The sequence below is a fragment of the Perognathus longimembris genome, chromosome 1 (assembly GCF_023159225.1).
Source record: "Perognathus longimembris pacificus isolate PPM17 chromosome 1, ASM2315922v1, whole genome shotgun sequence".
Lineage (NCBI taxonomy): Eukaryota > Metazoa > Chordata > Mammalia > Rodentia > Heteromyidae > Perognathus > Perognathus longimembris.
The window spans coordinates 108355960-108374395 of record NC_063161.1 but is presented as its reverse complement, the minus strand read 5'-3'; the positions used below and the strand labels follow the sequence as shown (position 1 = coordinate 108374395).

At 41.1% G+C, this 18436-nt stretch overlaps 1 protein-coding gene across 1 annotated transcript in view; it reads right to left on the bottom strand.

The window, feature by feature from the left end:
• Iars1 (isoleucyl-tRNA synthetase 1) overlaps nt 1-18436 on the bottom strand; it is a 57203-nt gene that overhangs the window by 12593 nt on the left and 26174 nt on the right. Inside the window, exons 16-27 of the mRNA XM_048345403.1 lie at nt 17595-17789; nt 15644-15730; nt 13210-13293; nt 11625-11769; nt 9025-9145; nt 7961-8052; nt 5918-5995; nt 4651-4772; nt 4135-4237; nt 3815-3898; nt 1638-1812; nt 650-762 (exon numbers count right to left, since the gene is read on the bottom strand). Of these exons, the coding sequence (XP_048201360.1) occupies nt 650-762; nt 1638-1812; nt 3815-3898; nt 4135-4237; nt 4651-4772; nt 5918-5995; nt 7961-8052; nt 9025-9145; nt 11625-11769; nt 13210-13293; nt 15644-15730; nt 17595-17789 (1399 nt within the window). The remainder of the gene's footprint in view (nt 1-649; nt 763-1637; nt 1813-3814; nt 3899-4134; nt 4238-4650; nt 4773-5917; nt 5996-7960; nt 8053-9024; nt 9146-11624; nt 11770-13209; nt 13294-15643; nt 15731-17594; nt 17790-18436) is intronic.

Sequence of the window (18436 nt, the reverse complement as noted above, 5' to 3'; positions counted from 1 at the left end):
ACTGCCTGCTTGTACTGCTGATAAGCTTTCTCCCCGCCTTTGTGGAATTCTGTACACATCCAATCAAACTCCCGCACAAAAGGCTTGAGGATGTTCTCCTTCTATCCAGGTAGACACTCCTACCTCCCCCTGCACACAACCAGGTAAGCACATCAGGACTCTACCAACAACCCAAATCCACCCAGGAAATCTTCCTACTTATAGAGGTCTGGTCAGGACTGGAAGGAGACACTGTCCCATTAGAACGAAAAGTACTCCAGAATCTGAAACAGTCTATTCAATCGATTCCCACATTTCCTGACACCACATACCTTAACCCTAATTTTGGGACAGTGGCCTCTCTGAATTTATTTCTAACTGATAACTCATCAGGGAGAATACTGAACATCTGTCTTACCCTGCTGTGTTTACTAGTTCGCTGTGCAAACACATAAAATAATTACTTGTAAATAAAAATCAGCTTATTTAAGCATTCACTTAAAAATGCATATGTCAAAGCCTATCATAGTGAAGTTAAATAGAACCAATCTTAAATGAATAACTGCTGTATTTAGAGATAAGCTATCACACAGTTTGGAATGGCATAGGTAAAAACACTTTCTCATAATCTCATCTCTTGGAAAAGAACCTTCTGGAAACAGTACAATACCTGAGCATCTGAATGTGCTTCAAGTTGTGCACTCCCACCTGTGCTTTGGTCAAAGGTATACATGAGGCGAATGTCTTCTTCATGTAATTCATGACCTTCTACAACAATGCTTCCTGTAAGAGAAGCAAACACCATGAGCTTCTCTTCAAGCACCTGTCTACCAGTGGTACTGTGTCCCCAACCCCACTTTTGGTGGTATGGCGGGTTGGACATAGGACCTATGTTCTACCATTTAACCTCTACCCCTAGTCCTCTTTTGCGTTCATTTTTCAGGTTAGGGTCCTGTGTTTTTACCAGGGGCTGGCATCTGACATAATTCTCCTATCTAGAGCCTCCCGTGTAGATGGGATGACAGGCTTGTGCCACCATGCTCTGTTTGTTTAAGATGTAGTCTTGCTAATTTTTTGCCTGGGCTGACTGTGAACTAAGATCTTTCAAATCTCTGCCACACAAATGGATGAGATTACAGGCATAAGCCACTGTGTTCAGCTTCAGAAGCTAGAATTTAAACAGTACATTATCATTTATTAGGCTAGATATTAATTAGAAGAGGGTAGGTACCTGTTTATGTTAGATGGAGGTGTGGTGAGCAAGGGGTCATATTTATCTTTTCTGCAAATGATCAGATTTATAAAAATCATGTGTGTATACCACTCCTGAGGCTTGAACTCAGGGACTGGATACTGTCCTCGAGCTTTTTCGCTCAAGGTTAGCTCTCTACCACTTGAGCCATAGCTCCACTTCAAGACTTTTTGATGGGTAACTGGAGATAATAGTCTCATGGACTTTCCTGCCTGGGTTGGCTTCCAAGTACCATGCTTAGATCTTAGCCTCTTGAGGATTACAGGTATGAGCCACTGGTGCCTGGCTACAGAAGAAAGGTTTTATTTGCAGAAAGGATGTGATGGAACATGTGTAACAAGAGCTTCCATATGAATTATCCCTTGGCCTGAGGTCATAAATGGGCCCTGTGTGAGTAGACACCCACCACTCTTCTGGAACTCCTCCAGAGCTTCACTACTCAGCTGCTTGATGGCCATCATCACCGATTTAAAAGCTCCCTTCAGACGCTTCCCAAGGACCATGTGATCTGGTTCTGCTCTTAGTCGAATGCCATATTTGTTTTTATCAGTAGACAGTGTAACTTTTCGAACATTCAATTCCTAGAGGGAGTATAAGAGAGGAAATAAAAATGTGAGAAATGAAAATATTTAACACAGAACCATGTATGTGAACATCCACAGCAGCACAACTTACACTAGACAAAAAGCAGAGACATTCCCGAAGTCCATCAGCTGTGAATGGGTAAATGCAACCTGGCCTATTCATACAATGGAGTATTATTTAGCACCATAAAGGAGTTATGCACTAATATATGGTACTATGTAAATAAATGATGAAAACACTATCCCTAGTGAAATAAGCCAATGGCGACAGATTATAAATTGTGATTTTATTTACATGAAATGTTCACAATAAGTAAATCAAGAAACAGAAAATTATGGCTTCCAGGGACTGATTTTTGACATTGGAGATGAAAATCAGGGCTTCACACTTCCTAGGCAAGTGCTCTGCCATTGACCTACATCCCAGCTTGCGAATGGTCAATTATAAGGGGAAAGTATATACTTGAAAATGTTCTGAACTTGTGATGATGGTTAATTAATTCTATAAATGTACTTAAGAACCCTTTAGCTGTAAGGTATATGTTGTAGGGAGTAAAGCTATTGCCATCTTGATTAGGGAAACATGGTAGGAAATGTTGGGGGGAGTATATTAGGTCAACCCGACCCCAAAATTCTGCTTCTGTAAATGGCTTGCTTGTTTGTTGCTTGCTCTACCCCCTGCGCGAACCCCCAACATCTGTGCTACACTTTTACCTTTATAAACCCCAATTTGAGGACTGTTAGGGGATACAGTGTCAGCACCTGAGTCTGCTCGGTCACCCTGGCTGGTCAGCCCCCTTTTCACTGTCGCAGTTTCTGCACCCAAGTCTGTGTTGCGTCCATGGCCAGTCAGTTCACTTTTTGCTTCCCCAATAAATCCATCTTTTTGCTTGAGACTGTCTTTGAGTGGTGGACTCTTGGAGGGACAGGGAATCTCCTCCCCCGAACCCCATAACACTATGTGCATTTTAAAAAGTCTTTATCACCAGATGTCAGTGGTTCACATCTGCAATCCTAGTTACTCAGGAGGCTGAGGTCTGAGGACCATGGTTCAAAGCCAGCCTGGGCAGGAAAGTCTGTGAGACTCTTATCCCAATCAACTACCACGAAACTGGAAGTGGTGCTGTGGCTAAAAGTGGTAGAGCGCTAGCCTTGAGCAAGAGCTAAGGGATAGCACCCAGACCTTGAGTTCAAGCCCCATGACCTACAAAAAAAAGTCTCTTATCAAGATCTACTGGCCTGGGTACTGGCCTAGAAAGCTGGGAGCAGGAGATAGAGGTTCCTGCCATACTGAGCAGAAAAAATTGAAGATCCTCCATGATATGAAGTTGAGTATGGTGGCATATATCTGTTATATATGTGGAAAGCACAAAATAAAGACAATTTTTGTTCAGGTGCAGGGAACAACTCTATCTCAAAAAACACCAGGACAAGCTAGGCACTGGTGGCTCACACCTGTAATCCTAGCTAACAGAAGGCAAAGATTTAAGGATTGTGTTTTAAAGCCAGTCTGAGCAGCTAAGTCCACGAGACTCTTATCATCAAAAAGTCAGAAGTAGGGCTGTGTCTTGAATCATAGATAGCTAGCCATAAATGAAAAAAGCTAAAGGATATAGCTCTAGGCCCTGAGTTCAAGACCCAATATCATCACAATAAAAACAAAAATAAAAACAAATTTCACAGGCTGGGGATATAGCCTAGTGGCAAGAGCGCGTGCCTCGTATACATGAAGCCCTGGGTTCGATTCCCCAGCACCACATATACAGAAAATGGCCAGAAGTGGCGCTGTGACTCAAGTGGCAGAGTGCTAGCCTTGAGCAAAAAAAAAAAGAAGCCAGGGACAGTGCTCAGGCCCTGAGTCCAAGGCCCAGGACTGGCAAAAAAAAACAAAACAAAACAAAACAAAAAAACAAATTTCACAGAGGAATACTTATTCAAATGATCCTCTAAATTTTTTAAAAAGATGAACTTTTTAAAACAGAAACATTATTTATCTTACCTCAATGATGTACTTCTCCAAAGACTTGATATCTTTAAGAGCTTCTGGATCTTGATGGATAACAATAATTTCTTTCAAAGGATACTAGGAAGAAACGGGAGGAAAATGTTCGTTAGGCAGCTAGTCCTCCAAATGGTAGGAAAATGGGATATGAAATGTTTATCCGAAACTCAAGTCTTACAGTTAGTGGTTAAGCTAAACTAGTATCAAGTTATTCATACCCTTAATGCAGAAAGGGAAAAAACTCATAACTGGGCACTCTATATTAACAAAGCATTTCTAAGCATTTATGTCTATAAAACCAAAATAAAACATCAAACCTTTATTGGAATAGTTTTGCGGTCCCGGATCACCCGTCCAAGTTCAATGACAGACTGCATTCTAGACACAGCACCCTCAGTTTTCTTGTCAATCAGTTCCTCTCTGATTGGTAGAGGTAGGAATATAAAAGAGATGAGACTCAAAAAAAACGATGAAACTCCAGAACAACAGTCTATGTGAAGAAAAAGGTGAGGCTAGAGATGAGTTGGGTTGGCTAGTTTTCCTGGGGAGCACTTGGGAAAGGACATTACTTGGGCTTGCCTTGGGGGACATACAGTAAGCTTCCAAGGTACCCCAGGGGTCTGTTGCTTCCCCCCAAGAATCCTTTCTACCATTTGCTAAGATAGGCATCATCCTGCATCCTGAGGAGTAGCTCTAACAGCTTAGGTGGGATGAAAGACATGGAGAGGCTGGAGCAGGGAAGAGTCGGTTGTCTGTGTTCCTTCCTTGAGGGCTTGGGCACCTACATGGGACTCCTCTTCTTGTGGCCTATTTGCTATCTATTTGTTTCCTACCGAACATGTGGCAGCATGAGGTAGTGAATGCTCAGTGTGTCCTTGTCCTGGACAGAAGCAGGGTCTATCAGCATCTTTAGATTCTGGTACATCAATTCAGTGAGAAATGGTGTGTAGGGAGCCTATATGAGGACAGAGAATATCATGTCAGTTATACATAGCTATCATCAGCTCATCTCATTTACACTGAGAAACTGCAAGTAAACATTTTACAGAATGACAGAAATATGTGGACACTGATGTGAAATGATCAAACATGCTTTCAGAAAAAGAAATGACTTCATATTTATGAAGAACAGTAGTAGGGCTACACCTAGAGGATGCAAAATGTATCTATACTTCTGGATGCCTAAAAACTAGAATCTGTAATTGGGGGAAAATACTACCTGCCTCTCAGGGCACAGGTGCATGAGGTTAGGCATGGAAGGCATAAGGCCTTGTACAGGCAAATTCTCCTGTGAATGTTATGGAATTAATACAGTTTGTATTGTATTGGCACAGCAGAACAGGATACAGGGAATTAAACTATCAGTCTTCTTGTTAATACGAACTTGTTTAAACAATTACTTGCAAGCCAGGCACCACCAGTGGCTTACACCTGTAATCCTTGCTACTCAGGAAGTTGATATCTAGGATCATGGTTTGAAGCCAGTCTGGGCAGGAAAGTCTGTGAAATTCACCTCCAATTAACCATCCAAAAAAAGAGAGCCAGCATTGAGGAAAAAGCTAAGGGATAGCACCCAGGACCTGAATTTATGCCGTGGTACTAGGACCAAAAAACACCAATTATGTAGGCATTTTTTTTTGGGGGGGGGGTGTAGATAACTTGAGATAAATAAGAGAGCCACAGATACTCTTTCCTGCCTGGGTTGGCTTCATACTGCAATCCTCAGATCAGTAGCTAGGATTACAGGTGTAAGCCATCTGTGCCTGTCTTGCATGTTTTTTTTCCTCCCTGATGCTGAGTTGAGAATGTTATTGTACAGTTAAGATATATAAGTTCAGGAACCATCTGGTTACACTTACAATTATGAACCCCTTCTCTAAGCATAAATCCTTGTCTGAATGTGATTATATTGCTGGAAATTAAGAATCTGTGTTTCTTAGCCCTTACTTGATATATATGAGCTGATAAGATTTCTGAAAAGGAACCAGAGGTGTGAGCTGTTTTAATACTTGTATACAAAATAGATGTATGGATTGCTACATTCAAAGGGCACTGTAGGTATCCCAGTCCCAGTGGTTTAGGAGAGACCAAGCATCTTACCATCAGTCTGCACAAGGAAAGCAGGACGCTGAACAAGGTCTCCAGGGCCACGACACAATCTTCCAGTCCATTTTCACCCTAGCAAATGAAAAGACATAATCATTCAACTACTTAAAAGTTACTTACCATAAAACAAATGCTAACTAGAAAGAAGCAACCCACAAAGCCATGCAATGGTAGTTCATGCCTGTAATCCTAGCTAATGAGGCTAAGATCTGAGGATCATGGTTCAAAGCCAGCTTGAGAGTCTGTGAGGTTCTCCTCTCCAATTAAGCACCAAAAAAGCCAGAAGTGGAGCTGTGGCTCAAGTGGTAGAGCAGTAGACTTGAAAAGAAAAAAAATCAGTGAGCACCTAGGCCGTGAGTTCAATACCCAGGATCATAACAAAAATCCCACTAAACAAACAAGCAATTCAGAGTGTGTGGGACAAGAAGAAATGGCAGCTATCGGTTGCCTGAGGTCATAGGTCTGCAGGGACTCAAGGAAGGTCAAAGGGAGGCCAGGATGTGGTGGGCATATTTCTGGTTTCTTGCTCAACTGTGGGCTTGGACTCGGATCACCTTGTTTTTAACTACCCTTGCTGGGATGAAGCATATGTCAGCTTCTCTTCATTAACATGATCTTTGTTGCCTGGTCTGGCCTTGTACTGTGATCCTTCCATTCTTAGCCTTTCAATCAGTGCCCAGCTATTCTTTTCTCCCCCTGCCCCCTTCAAGTAGTACTAGGTTTTGAATGCAGGACCTTGAATTTGCTAGGCAGCCATATACTCAACCCTGTTTTGCTTTTAGTTATTTTTTGGATGGGGTCTCACATTTTGCCCAGGGCCAGCTTCATACCACAAACCTCTACCTACACCTCAGGATGACAGGGAAGTACCACTATCCCCAGCAATATTGACTAAGATGTGGTATTAATAACTTTTTGTCTGGACTGGCCTCAAATCACAATGCTATCTAAACCTCTGCCTCCTGAGTAGCTGGTATTGCAGGTGAGAACCATCATGTTTGGCCTTGATTTTGTGGTATTAATAACTTTTTGTCTGGACTGGCCTCAAATCACAATGCTATCTAAACCTCTGCCTCCTGAGTAGCTGGTATTGCAGGTGAGAACCATCATGTTTGGCCTTGATTTATTTTATTTTTGGCCAATCCTGGGCCTTAGCACTGTCCCTGGCTTCTTTTTGCTCAAAGCTAGCACTCTGCCACTTGAGCCACAGCGCCACTTCCAGCTTTTTCTATTTATGTGGTACAGAGGAATTAAATCCAGAGCTTCATGTATATGAGGGAAGCACTCTACCAACTAGGCCATATTCCCAGCCCTTGATTTATTTTGGGGGATAGTATTTTGTGTTTTTGTCCAGGGTGGCCTCCAAGCCTAGTAGATCCTTCTACCTATGCTCCTCACATAAACTGGAATTGTAGGAATGAACTACTGCACCTGATTTCCCACTGTTGTTATTTTACATGGAGTTAAGTAATAAGATGGGGGCTCATACATCTTAAGTATAAATATATAGGTGTATATATAACATATGTTATACACACATATATACATGTATATATATGTATGTGTATTTGTCCTAGATATATATGTATCATATATATATATATATATGTATGTATGTGTGTATGTATGTTCATGTATCCTAAATCCCCAACAGCTAAGGAAGAGTTTTGCAGACAGCAGGTACTGGATAAATCACCATCTCTCTAGGAGCTAGAAGCAAGGAAGTGCCACTCTCAAGACCTTAGCCACACTGGAGAACTACAACTGCAAGATATCTGCTCTATTCAGTCCTACATGGGACTGACTGCTTTTCCCCTAGGATGAAATGTCCACAGTTGCCTTGTGAAAATATAGAAAATGACGCTTAGAAGTCCCTACCAAATAGCAATCACTATAGTTAAAATACAGTACAAAAGGTAAAGAAAAAGCTTCAAACCCAGAATTTCCAACAATGTTGTTCTCCCCTTTGGCTATTCTTATGTTCGTTCAACTCTTAAACTTCATGTGCTTTTTTTTGCTTTTTCCACCGGCACTTACCTTTAATCTTCTGCGGTTCATTCTGACATACCAATTAGTGAGAGTATCCACAAACTTGACTAGGCGAGGCACCACAGTATAAAGCCTGTAAGCTACAAGAAAAAGGATCACTCAGGCAGCCTAGGCCAGGCCTTGGGGTGCAGGGCTGGACACAATAAAGAACAAAGGGACTTCATACTTTCCCAGGGTACATGGAAGATCACATACTTGTTGCCCTCACTGTACTGAGGGGTATCTGCCTGTCCACTTTAGAAGAACTTTCTGAAGTATCTGAGAAAATAGTTTTTGCACTCAGGTTGTGTCTAGCACAAACATCATCTACTTCCCTAACCTCTGTCTAAAATCAAACTAATTGTTGCTACTTAACAGTTATATGGGGGGAAAATTGCTTTAACTATTGCTTCTCCGAAGTTGGTAATACTTTTTATGTAGAGGACTTTTATTAATTTTTTTGTGCAGTTAGAAGGGCTTGAACTTAGGGCTTCACACTTTTCTCATTCGAGGCTAGTGTTCTACCACTTGAGCCACACCTCCAGTTTTGGCATTTTGTTCGTTAACTGGAGATTCTAAGAGTCTCTTGGATCTGTCTACCAGACTGGCTTTGAACCAGAATCCTCAGATCTCAGCCTTTTGAGTAACTAGGATTACAAGTGTGAGCCATTGGTGCCTAGCTCAAGGATTATTTATTTAATAATGCAAATAGACCTAACAATAATTTTTAATTCATTTATTTTTATTATTATAAAGGTGATATACAGGGCTAACAATATTTTTTAAATGCATTAATAATGTGTACTATTTACTGAGCCCCTGCTTCTGAGAATCACAGACCTGAAGCAATCCTCAAGTGAGTGGTAAAGCTAGTTTTGAATGCTAAAATAAAGCCTCTACTCTTCTACAGGGAAATGAAGTTGCCGGGACAGCTCTCATACAGGTCTCCAAGGGCTCTGAAACAAACCTTTCTACAATCAACATGCCTTAGCAAAACTGTAAGTACTCAGAAGAGAGTTTTAAAAAAAATAAACAATCTTTATCCATGGGAGAACAGCCTGAGAAAAACTTACCTGTCATTTCAGTCTCAAAGAACCCTATGAGTGACTGCATGAAGGATAGGATCCACCGGTCTGTGATGTTAGGGCTTTCTTTAACTGTGTTCTCATTGTAAAGGAATTCCATTTCTTCCTCCTAAAAATGGAAAAAGTTAATTGCCTGGGGGGAAATAATATCACTAAAATTGAATGAAAACAGCACAAAGACCCTGTTTGCAGCTTGAACTTTTTATTTATTTATTTATTTATTTATTGCCAGTCCTGGGCCTTGGACTCAGGGCCTGAGCACTGTCCCTGGCTTCTTTTTGCTCAAGGCTAGCACTCTGCCACTTGAGCCACAGTACCATTACTGGCTGTTTTCTATGTATGTGGTGCTGGGAATCGAACCCAGGGCTTCATGTATATGAGAAAAGCACTCTTGCCACTAGGCCATATTCCCAGCCCCAGCCTGAACTTTTGATATTTAGTACTATTTCTAAGACAAGTACTAACCCGGAACATTATGTCATAAATTAATTATGATGATAAGTGAACACGAATTCAGGACTGTACTAAAACTGTACTAAAGAGTGGCTCTAAAGCCACATGCCAGTGGTTCATACCTATAATCCTAGCTACTCAGGAGGCTGAGATCTGAGGACTGTAGTTCAAAGCCAGCCCAGGTAGAAAAGACCTCTGAGACTCTTATCTCCAATTAGCCATTCAAAAACTGCAAGTAGAATTGTGGCTCTAAGTGGTAGAGCACTAGCCTTGTGCCAAACAGCTCAGGGACAGTGCCCAGGCCTGAGTTCAAGCCCTATGACTAACAAGAAAAAAAAAGACTGGCTCTAAATTGAGAGAGAGATATTTGAAAATCTTGTGTAGGACTTGGTTTCTTTCTGCTCTGCAATAATCTGTCTTGATCCTAAGGGTCTTTTATCCACCCCTACTCTGAAAACCAAACTCCCTTCATGCTCTGGTAGCACCAGCACCAACTGGCAGGGCAGTGGTAATAGAATTTCTCCCCAGGATTAAGTGTCTCATGGTGGGTGCAGTCTGTCTTAATGGATGTTTGTGCCAGTTGATCCACAACTTCACTGTTGGCTTTTTGGTGGTTAACTGGAGGTAAGTGTCTCACAGCCTTTCATGTCCAGGCTTGGAATCCTGATCCTTAGATCTCATCCTCTCAAGTAGCTAGGATTATATATACACATGGACCACCAATGCCCAGTTTATGTCTTTTTCAGTAGCCAGGGAAAAGCATACCTGGGAGGTTCAGGCTGTCCTTACTAGCAGAAACTGAGCTAAATCCAAAGGAATATCACATACTCACTAAACAGAATAGTTACTAGAAGTTCTGTTGTTAGTGGGATAAGAGGATAAACAGGCTTGGGGCGTACTCTACCTGAGTCTTAATGCACACATAGGAACATGTGTTTGTGATGGAGATGATGAGCCCCCGCAATAACTCAGGGGAGAAGATAGGCCTTAGCCCGAGAACTTCTCAGGATGGGTTGATTCATGGATGGACAGGTCACTATTCTAAAGGACACATGAATATACATCACCATTGACATTTTCTATCTTAACAACCCATTTAGAGCTGCTGTCACAAATCAATGCCACTCCAGAGTGGCCTTCTTTGACCACCCTTCTCAAATGGGGGGCCCTATCCCCAGGCTCTATCCCTACCCTTCAATCAGGTGCTTACTCTTTTTCCTTTCTCTTCTTCTTTTCTTTGCTAATCCTGGGGCTCGAGCTCAGGGCCTGAGCACTGTCTCTGGCTTCTTTATGCTCAAGGCTAGTACTCTACCACTTGAGCCATAGCACCACTTCTGGCCTTTTCTTTTTTTTTTTTTTTTTTTTTAATAAGTACTTTAATATTAAAAATACAAACTTGGGGCTGGGAATATGGCCTAGTGGCAAGAACTTCTGGCCTTTTCTATATATATGTCTGGCTGAGGAATTGAACCCAGAGCTTCATGTATATGAGGCAAACACTCTACCACTAGGCAATATTCCCAGCCCCTCTTTTTCCTCCTTTTCTAATATTTTCATATATTACCAGAGGTTGTTTTTTTTTTTTTTTTTTTTTTTTTGCCAGTCCTTGGGCTTGGGACTCAGGACCTGAGCAATCCTGGCTTCTTTTTGCTCAAGGCTAACATTAACCTCTTGAGCCACAGCGCCACTTGTGGCTTTTTCTGTTCATGTGGTACTGAGGAATTGAATCCAAGACTTCATGCATGCTAGGCAAGCACTCTACAACTAAGTCACAAGCCCTTGGTGCTTACTCCTAATGGACTTTTGTTGCTGTGGTACAGGAGCTTGAACTCAGGACCTCATGCTCTTGATTGTTTTTTCTACTCAAGGCTGGCTTTCTACCACTTGAACTACCTCTCCACTTCTGGCCTTTTGCTGGTTTAGTAGGTAAGAGTCTTCAGGGACATTTCTGCCTGGACTGGCTTTGAACTGTGATCCTTAGATCTTAGTCTTCGAAGTAATTGGGATTACAGGCATGAGCTACTAGCATGTGGGTATGTGGCTCTAGTAGCTGATTCTTGTACTTTCTCCAATTCCACACCCCACCGAGTTACATCTCATGGCTCAGCCAAAACTCAATCCACTATGGTGCATACCTTGTGAAGTCTCACAACATTCTGGATGAAGAAACGATATGCATTGTACCATGGGAGCAGCACATCCTTCAGGACGTCCCGCACACCTTCCTCCTTAAAGCGGAGATTTTCTGCTCTCACCACAGGGGAATTAATCAGATATAACCTGAAGAGGGAGAAATTTCACACAGGAAAGTTCCACAGCAAACCAAATATTATTACTTGACATACAAACAGGGCTAGATTGATATACTTTCTACAAAATGAGAAAATTGTAAATACACTAAACAGCCAGTTTGCAACACATATAGTTCTTACATCTGTATGACACCTGGAAAATTATAAAGGAGAGAACCAGATGGAACCACATAGCAAAACATGGCAGGAACAAGAGGAAGGTTGGTCTGATCCTTACGGTGAGTCAGTTCCTTTGTTCCATGGATACTAGTAACATTCCCGGCATAGGAAAATGTGGGTTCAACAGGGGCAGCTTTCAAAGGATGAGTGTACTCTAAGAGTATTGATGGCAGAGGTCAAGGATGCTGCTAAACATCTATAGGACAGCCTTTGCCATAAAGAAATTACCAGCCCAAGCTGGGCACTGGTGGCTCACGCCTATAATCCTAGCTACTCAGGAGGTTGAAACCTAAGGATCATAGTTCAAAGCCAGCCCGGCAAGAAAGTGTGAGATTCTTATCTTTATTAAACCACCAGAAACCTGGAAATGGCACTGTGGCTCAAAGTGGTAGAGCACTAGCCTTGAGCTAAAGAGCTCAGAGACAGCACCCAGGCCCAGAGTTCAAGACTCATGACTGGCCAGAAAAAAAAAATTACCAGCCTCAATGGATAATAATGCAAAATGCATGTAATTACAGATAACTGAGTGAAGGCACACAGACTCTGCTCCTGGGCTATGCACTCCTGTGTCTGAAGGTACATAGCTATGGGCCTGGGGGTTGGGAATATGGCCTAGTGGTAAAGTGCTCGCCTCGTATACACGAATCTCTGGGTTTGATTCCTCAGCACCACATATATAGAAAAAGCTGGAAGTGGTGCTGTGGCTCAAGTAGTAGAGTGCTAACTTTGAGCAAAAAGAAGCCAGGGACGATGCTCAGGCCCTGAGTTCAAGACCCAGGACTGGCAAAAAACCAAACCAAAACAAAAAGAGTGTGATTTCATGATTATGACTAATTGAAGCAATGGTTCTAACTTTCTAAAATTTTTCCAATACTAATTTTTTAGTCTTGTATAAAGATATCCTATATGATTCTATAAATGTAAAATAAAATTAGTGGGATAATTCTACTACCAATATGACAAGGAATCTAGAAAGGAAGCAAGATAGAGGCAAGCCCAAAGCCCGGTGAGGCTTTGGATGGCTCATGAAATCTAGAATAGGTCTTTTTCCAGAAAGACTCCTAGATTAGAAAAGTCTTCTTATTTACAAAACTATGCTTAGGATTTAAAATCAATATCGATGTCATTGTAAGTCTCCATACAAAATAGGCCCATGGTTAAAATAAAAATCTGTGGTTTTGACTAGTAGGATGGAAGATGCTTTCATAAAAAGTGAAAGTCACATACAAGGCAAAGTATTGCTCAGTACCTGAGGGCATCAGCACCGTACTTCTGGATGATCATAAGTGGATCTGGATAATTCTTTTTCCTTTTGCTCATTTTTTGTCCATCACTGTAAAAAAAAAAAAAAAGGCAGATGCCAACTAGCCAATTAAATAAGTGAACCCCAGGTGACACTTCCAAATTATTTGCAGAAAGAAATACTTAAATATGAATTGCATTAACTTAGTCACAGTTAGTGTTAAGGCACAACAATAAGGTAGCTTTGTTGACACTTTAAATACTATGGTTAAGTCTATGGAGAAGCTTCAGGGTAGAACAGAGAAGAAAGATACCTGGCATTTATCAAAGAGAAATGAGAACTTAGCATTCACATAAAAATGTACACAAATGTTTATGTTATCTTTCTTCACAACTGCCATATTAAGAATAGAACCCAGATTCCCTCCCAGAGGTAGAAAGCTGGGAAGACCCTGACTTTGAATCCAAAAATAAAACAAAACCAAAAAAGTGAAATACAAAATTAAGTTTTTTGGTGGTACTAGGGCTTAAACTCAGGGCCCTATACTTTCATGTGACTTTCTCATTCAAGGCTAGTGCTTTATCACTTTAGCCAAAGCTTCACATCAAGCTTTTTATATGTTAATTAAAGATAAGAGTCTCATGCACTTTTCTGCCTATGCTGGATTTGAATCCTAATTCTTAGATCTCAGCCTCCTGATTAGCTAGGACTACAGGCATGAACCACTTATGTCTAGTTGAAAGGATCTTCTGATACATACGTGTAACATCTGGACCTTTAAGGAATTCTACTGAATAATCTTGCAAAATTACACACTGGAGGTATAACTTTATTGTGGTTTGTTTTGGTGCAAGTCGTAGGGCTTGAACTCAGGGCATGGGCACTGTCTCTGGGTGTTGATGCTCAAGGCTATCACTCTACCATTTGAGCCATAGCTCACTGGCTTCTTGATGATTAATTGGAGATAGGAGGCTCCTAGACTTTCCTGCCATGTCTGACTTTGGTCCTAGATCCTCAGATATCAGCCTCCTGAGTAGCTATGATTATAGGTATGAGCCACCAGCACCTGACCATAGTATGTAATGTTCTTGAAATGATGAAATCACAGATAAAGAACAGGTTAATGTTACTAAAGATTAGGAATGGTGTGGAGTACAGTTATGAAGACTAATAGAGGTTCTTAGGGTAATGAAATCACTCAAATCTATAAGTAATGGAAGCAAAGGACAAATAAGACTCCTAAGGGAGTGGGAAAAAACTCTCAGTGGGAGGGTGAGTGCCTGGGTGACATTCAGTAGCTCTGATCCTGACCTTCATACCTCTGGAACTCAGAGCTTCCTCATGTATTTGCTGGGCGCCAATGTCTCACACCTGTAACCCTAGTGACTCAAAAGGCTGAGATCTGAGGTTAACAGTTCAAATCCAGCCCATGCAAAAAAATCCAGGAGTCTTATTGCAAATTAATCACTAAAAATCCAAAAGTAGAACTGTGGTTCAAATGAGTAGAAAAAACTAAGCAAGATCTTGAGGCTCTGGGTTTAAGCTCCAGTACGAACACACACACAAAAAAGTTAAAAGACTATATTACACATATTACAGAAGTATACAAAATGCCTCTATTTGGAATATGAACTAAGTGCAAAACAAAGCTCTGAGCTCAAACCGATGTCCAGGCCATGAGTTCAAGATCCAGGGATGGCAAAAACAAAGCAAAACGACCAACAAACAAAAAGTCCCTAAGCAAGAACTAAAACCTACCACATTTCAGGACCGATGGACAGAGTAAGTAAGACCTATCAGGAAAAGGCCAACTTAAGTAAGCCATTAGCATTGCCTGAGAGTGAGGCAGTTATTCGATTGCTTCTACTATTGGAAGTCTGATTCTCAATGTACAACTCTTCTTTAGAAAACAGTGGACATGTGAAATCAGTAAACCAAGGTGGGCATAGGAATGGTAATAATAAAGGAGGAACAGTGGACAGATGTACGTGTAGGCTTCTAATTCCAAAACTTAGAAGGATGATGAGGCAGGCAGAAAGATTTGTATAACTGTTTTTTAAGAAAAAAAGGGTGCTGGAGGTGTGGTGCAAGCAAGTATAAAGCTCTGAGTTCAAATGCCAGTACTGGACAAAAAAGAAGAAAAGGAGAAACAAAAGGTCTCAGATGAGAAAGGGGAGAATTAGAGCTAGAATTTACTAAATTCCTCTATTTAAGAAAGAAAATGGGGCTGGGAATATGGCCTAGTGGTAGAGGGCTTGCCTTGTATATATGAAGCCCTGAGTCAGATTCCTCAGCACCACATATATAGAAAAAGCTGAAGTGGCGCTGTGGCTCAAGAGGTACAGTTGCTAGCCTTGAGCAAAAAGAAGCCAGGAACAGTGCTCAGGCCCTGAGTCCAAGGCCCAGGACTGGTCAAAAAAAAGGAAAAGAGTAAACTTACCTTGCCAGGACAAGTCCATTTACAATCACATTCTTGAAAGGTGGTTGTCCAAAGAGGGCTGTGGCCAGTACCAACAGAGTGTAAAACCTGTACAAAAAAACACACAAAACAAATAAAAAAACACAGGAAAAACAAAGGAAATGAAGCACAGGAAAAAAATGTATTGGCTTAGTGGGTGAAATGTGTTTTTGATACATTATACTTCTTGATAATCACATAAAGCAATGATTCTGATTACACACCAGAATCATTTAGGGTAGGATAAGAAATACGGAAGCCTAGAACCCACAGATCAATGAAATTAGAAGTTTCTGGCTTGCAAAACAGAATTTGCAAAAATGTGCTGACCCCTTTTCTGCTACCAGGATCTCCAACAGTGGGGGAGCCTCACTTCATTGGAGCCAGTGATCTGAAGAACCTTAAGATCACCAGAAATGCTTGCTGAGAATAACTGGTAAGTCTCACATATGGGACATTCTGAAGGAAGAAGATATAAAAAACATTCAAGTAAAACTCAAAAGACTGGCTAGATGCTAGTGGCTCACATCTGTAATCCTAGCTATGCAGGAGGATGAGACCTGGGGATACCAGTTCCAAGCCAGGTTGGGCAGATAAATCTGAGACTCTGATCACAAAGTAACCACCAAAAAGCCAGAGTGGAGGCTCAAGTGGTAGAATGACAACCTGAGTAGAAAAAACTAAGCAAGATCTTGTAATGTCTCTAGCTATTCAGGAGGCTGGGATCTGAGGACCACACTTCAAAGTTAGCCTAGGCAGACAAATCTGAGAGGCTTTTGATCTCCAATTAAAAGTAACAAAACCAATGCCTGGAGTGAATGTGTTCAAGTAATAGAATGACAACCTTGAGTGGAAAAGCTAAGCAAGAAACCCTGAGTTCAAGATCTAGTACTATACAAAAGTGTAAAAAAAAAAGAAACAAAAGAAAAATTAATGTATGAAGTAAGGCAAGTTACCATTTTCAATTATGATATACGCACTTGCTTTAAACAGGGCTTCGGATAAAACCAAGGCTCAAATTTCCCATAGATATATGTTATTATCATTACTAGTTCAATGTGAATTTCTTTAGAAGGTTAATTTATAAAGCTAGAGTCAATATTTGAGCATATTTTCAACTACCACCCACATTTCTAGCTCCCAATCTATTGACATATAAATGCTCATTAAACACGGGCAGGGGCTGGGAATGTGGCTTAGTGGTAGAGTGCTTGCCTAGCATGCATGAAGCACTGAGTTCAATTCCTTAGTACCACATAAACAGAAAAGATCGGAAGTGGCACTGTGGCTCAAAAGGTAGAATACTAGCTTTGAGCACAAAGAGGCTAAACTTCAGCAAAAGAAGCTCAGGGAGAGTGCCCCAATCCCAGGACTGGAAAAAAAAAAAAAAAAACCCACCCCAACAAAACAACAAAAAAATCAACCAAACAAAAAATATCAGGGCAAATGACTTGAAATAAACAAGCTAAGAACGCATGTTAAGTACTTTGTAGCATATACATTTCCAATATATTTTCTAAAGTGAAACAATTCAAATTGGAACATTACTGCCCTATTGTAGTAGTTGAGTCTTTTTTGTTGTTGGTGTTGGGAGCTTGAATTCAGGGTCTGGACACTATCCTTGAGCTTTTTCATTCAAGGCTAGTGCTCTACCACTTTGACCCACATTCCACTTCTGGTTTTCTGAAAGTTAATTGGAGGTAGAGAAGAGTCTCATAGATTTTCCTGTCTGGGCTACCTTTGAACCTTTATCTTCAGATCTCAGCCTCATGAGTAGCTAGGATTGTAGGTATGAGCCAGCAGCCCCCGGCCTGTACGTGAGTCTATGTTTATGCTTGGTGGTAAGAATGAACAGTTCGACTTGTTCCCAGCTACCAATACTGGGTCAATAAAATGAAATCAACGAAAACACTTTCAGGAAGAATTGGCATACCATCCTCTGGTTTGGTCGATGCCCTCAGCAATGAAATCTGCAGGAAAAGCATCTTCAAATTCCCTCTTGTTTTCAAATGGATAATGAACTTGAGCATAAGGCATGCTGCCACTCTCAAACCAGCAGTCAAAAACTTCAGAGATTCGCCGCAACGAGCCTTTCCCACACCGTGATGGAATAGCCAGGTAGTCAATGCTAATAAACAGAAAAGTTGCCACTTAAGAGTTAGGCACAATGGAACTTTCACTTAAAGTGCCAGTAGAAACATAAAGCCCTGAAAAGGTTGCAGTTATGAACATAATGGAAATATAGAATGTCACTTAGTGACATCATTGTAGCCCTAACACGGCATTATTAACTTGTTAGTGGTGAAGCACACAAACCTACTAAAGCTACAAGATGTTAAAAGTACTGTATACCACATACTAATATACACAGTCTATAATACACAATGATGAGAATGTATTAATTTAAATACCTACTATATTTTATTCATGGCCTGATTCCTACTTTAAAATAATATGCTCTGTTAAGCTATCAACACTCACATCTTTTTTTTGTTGTTAGTCGTGGGGCTTGATCTCTGGGCCTGGGCGCTGTCCCTGAGCAATTCAGCTCAAGGCTAGCACTCTACCACTTAAGCCATAGTGCGACTTCTGGTTTTCTGGTGGTTCATTGGAGATACAAGTACCACGGACTTTCCAGCCTGGGCTAGCTTTGAACTACGATCCTCAGATCTTAGCCTCCCAAGTAGCTAGGATTATAGGTGTGAGCCAATGATGCCCAGCTCACTTACATCTTATAGTTAACACGTCTCTTGATGTCATCTAGAAGCTGAGCAT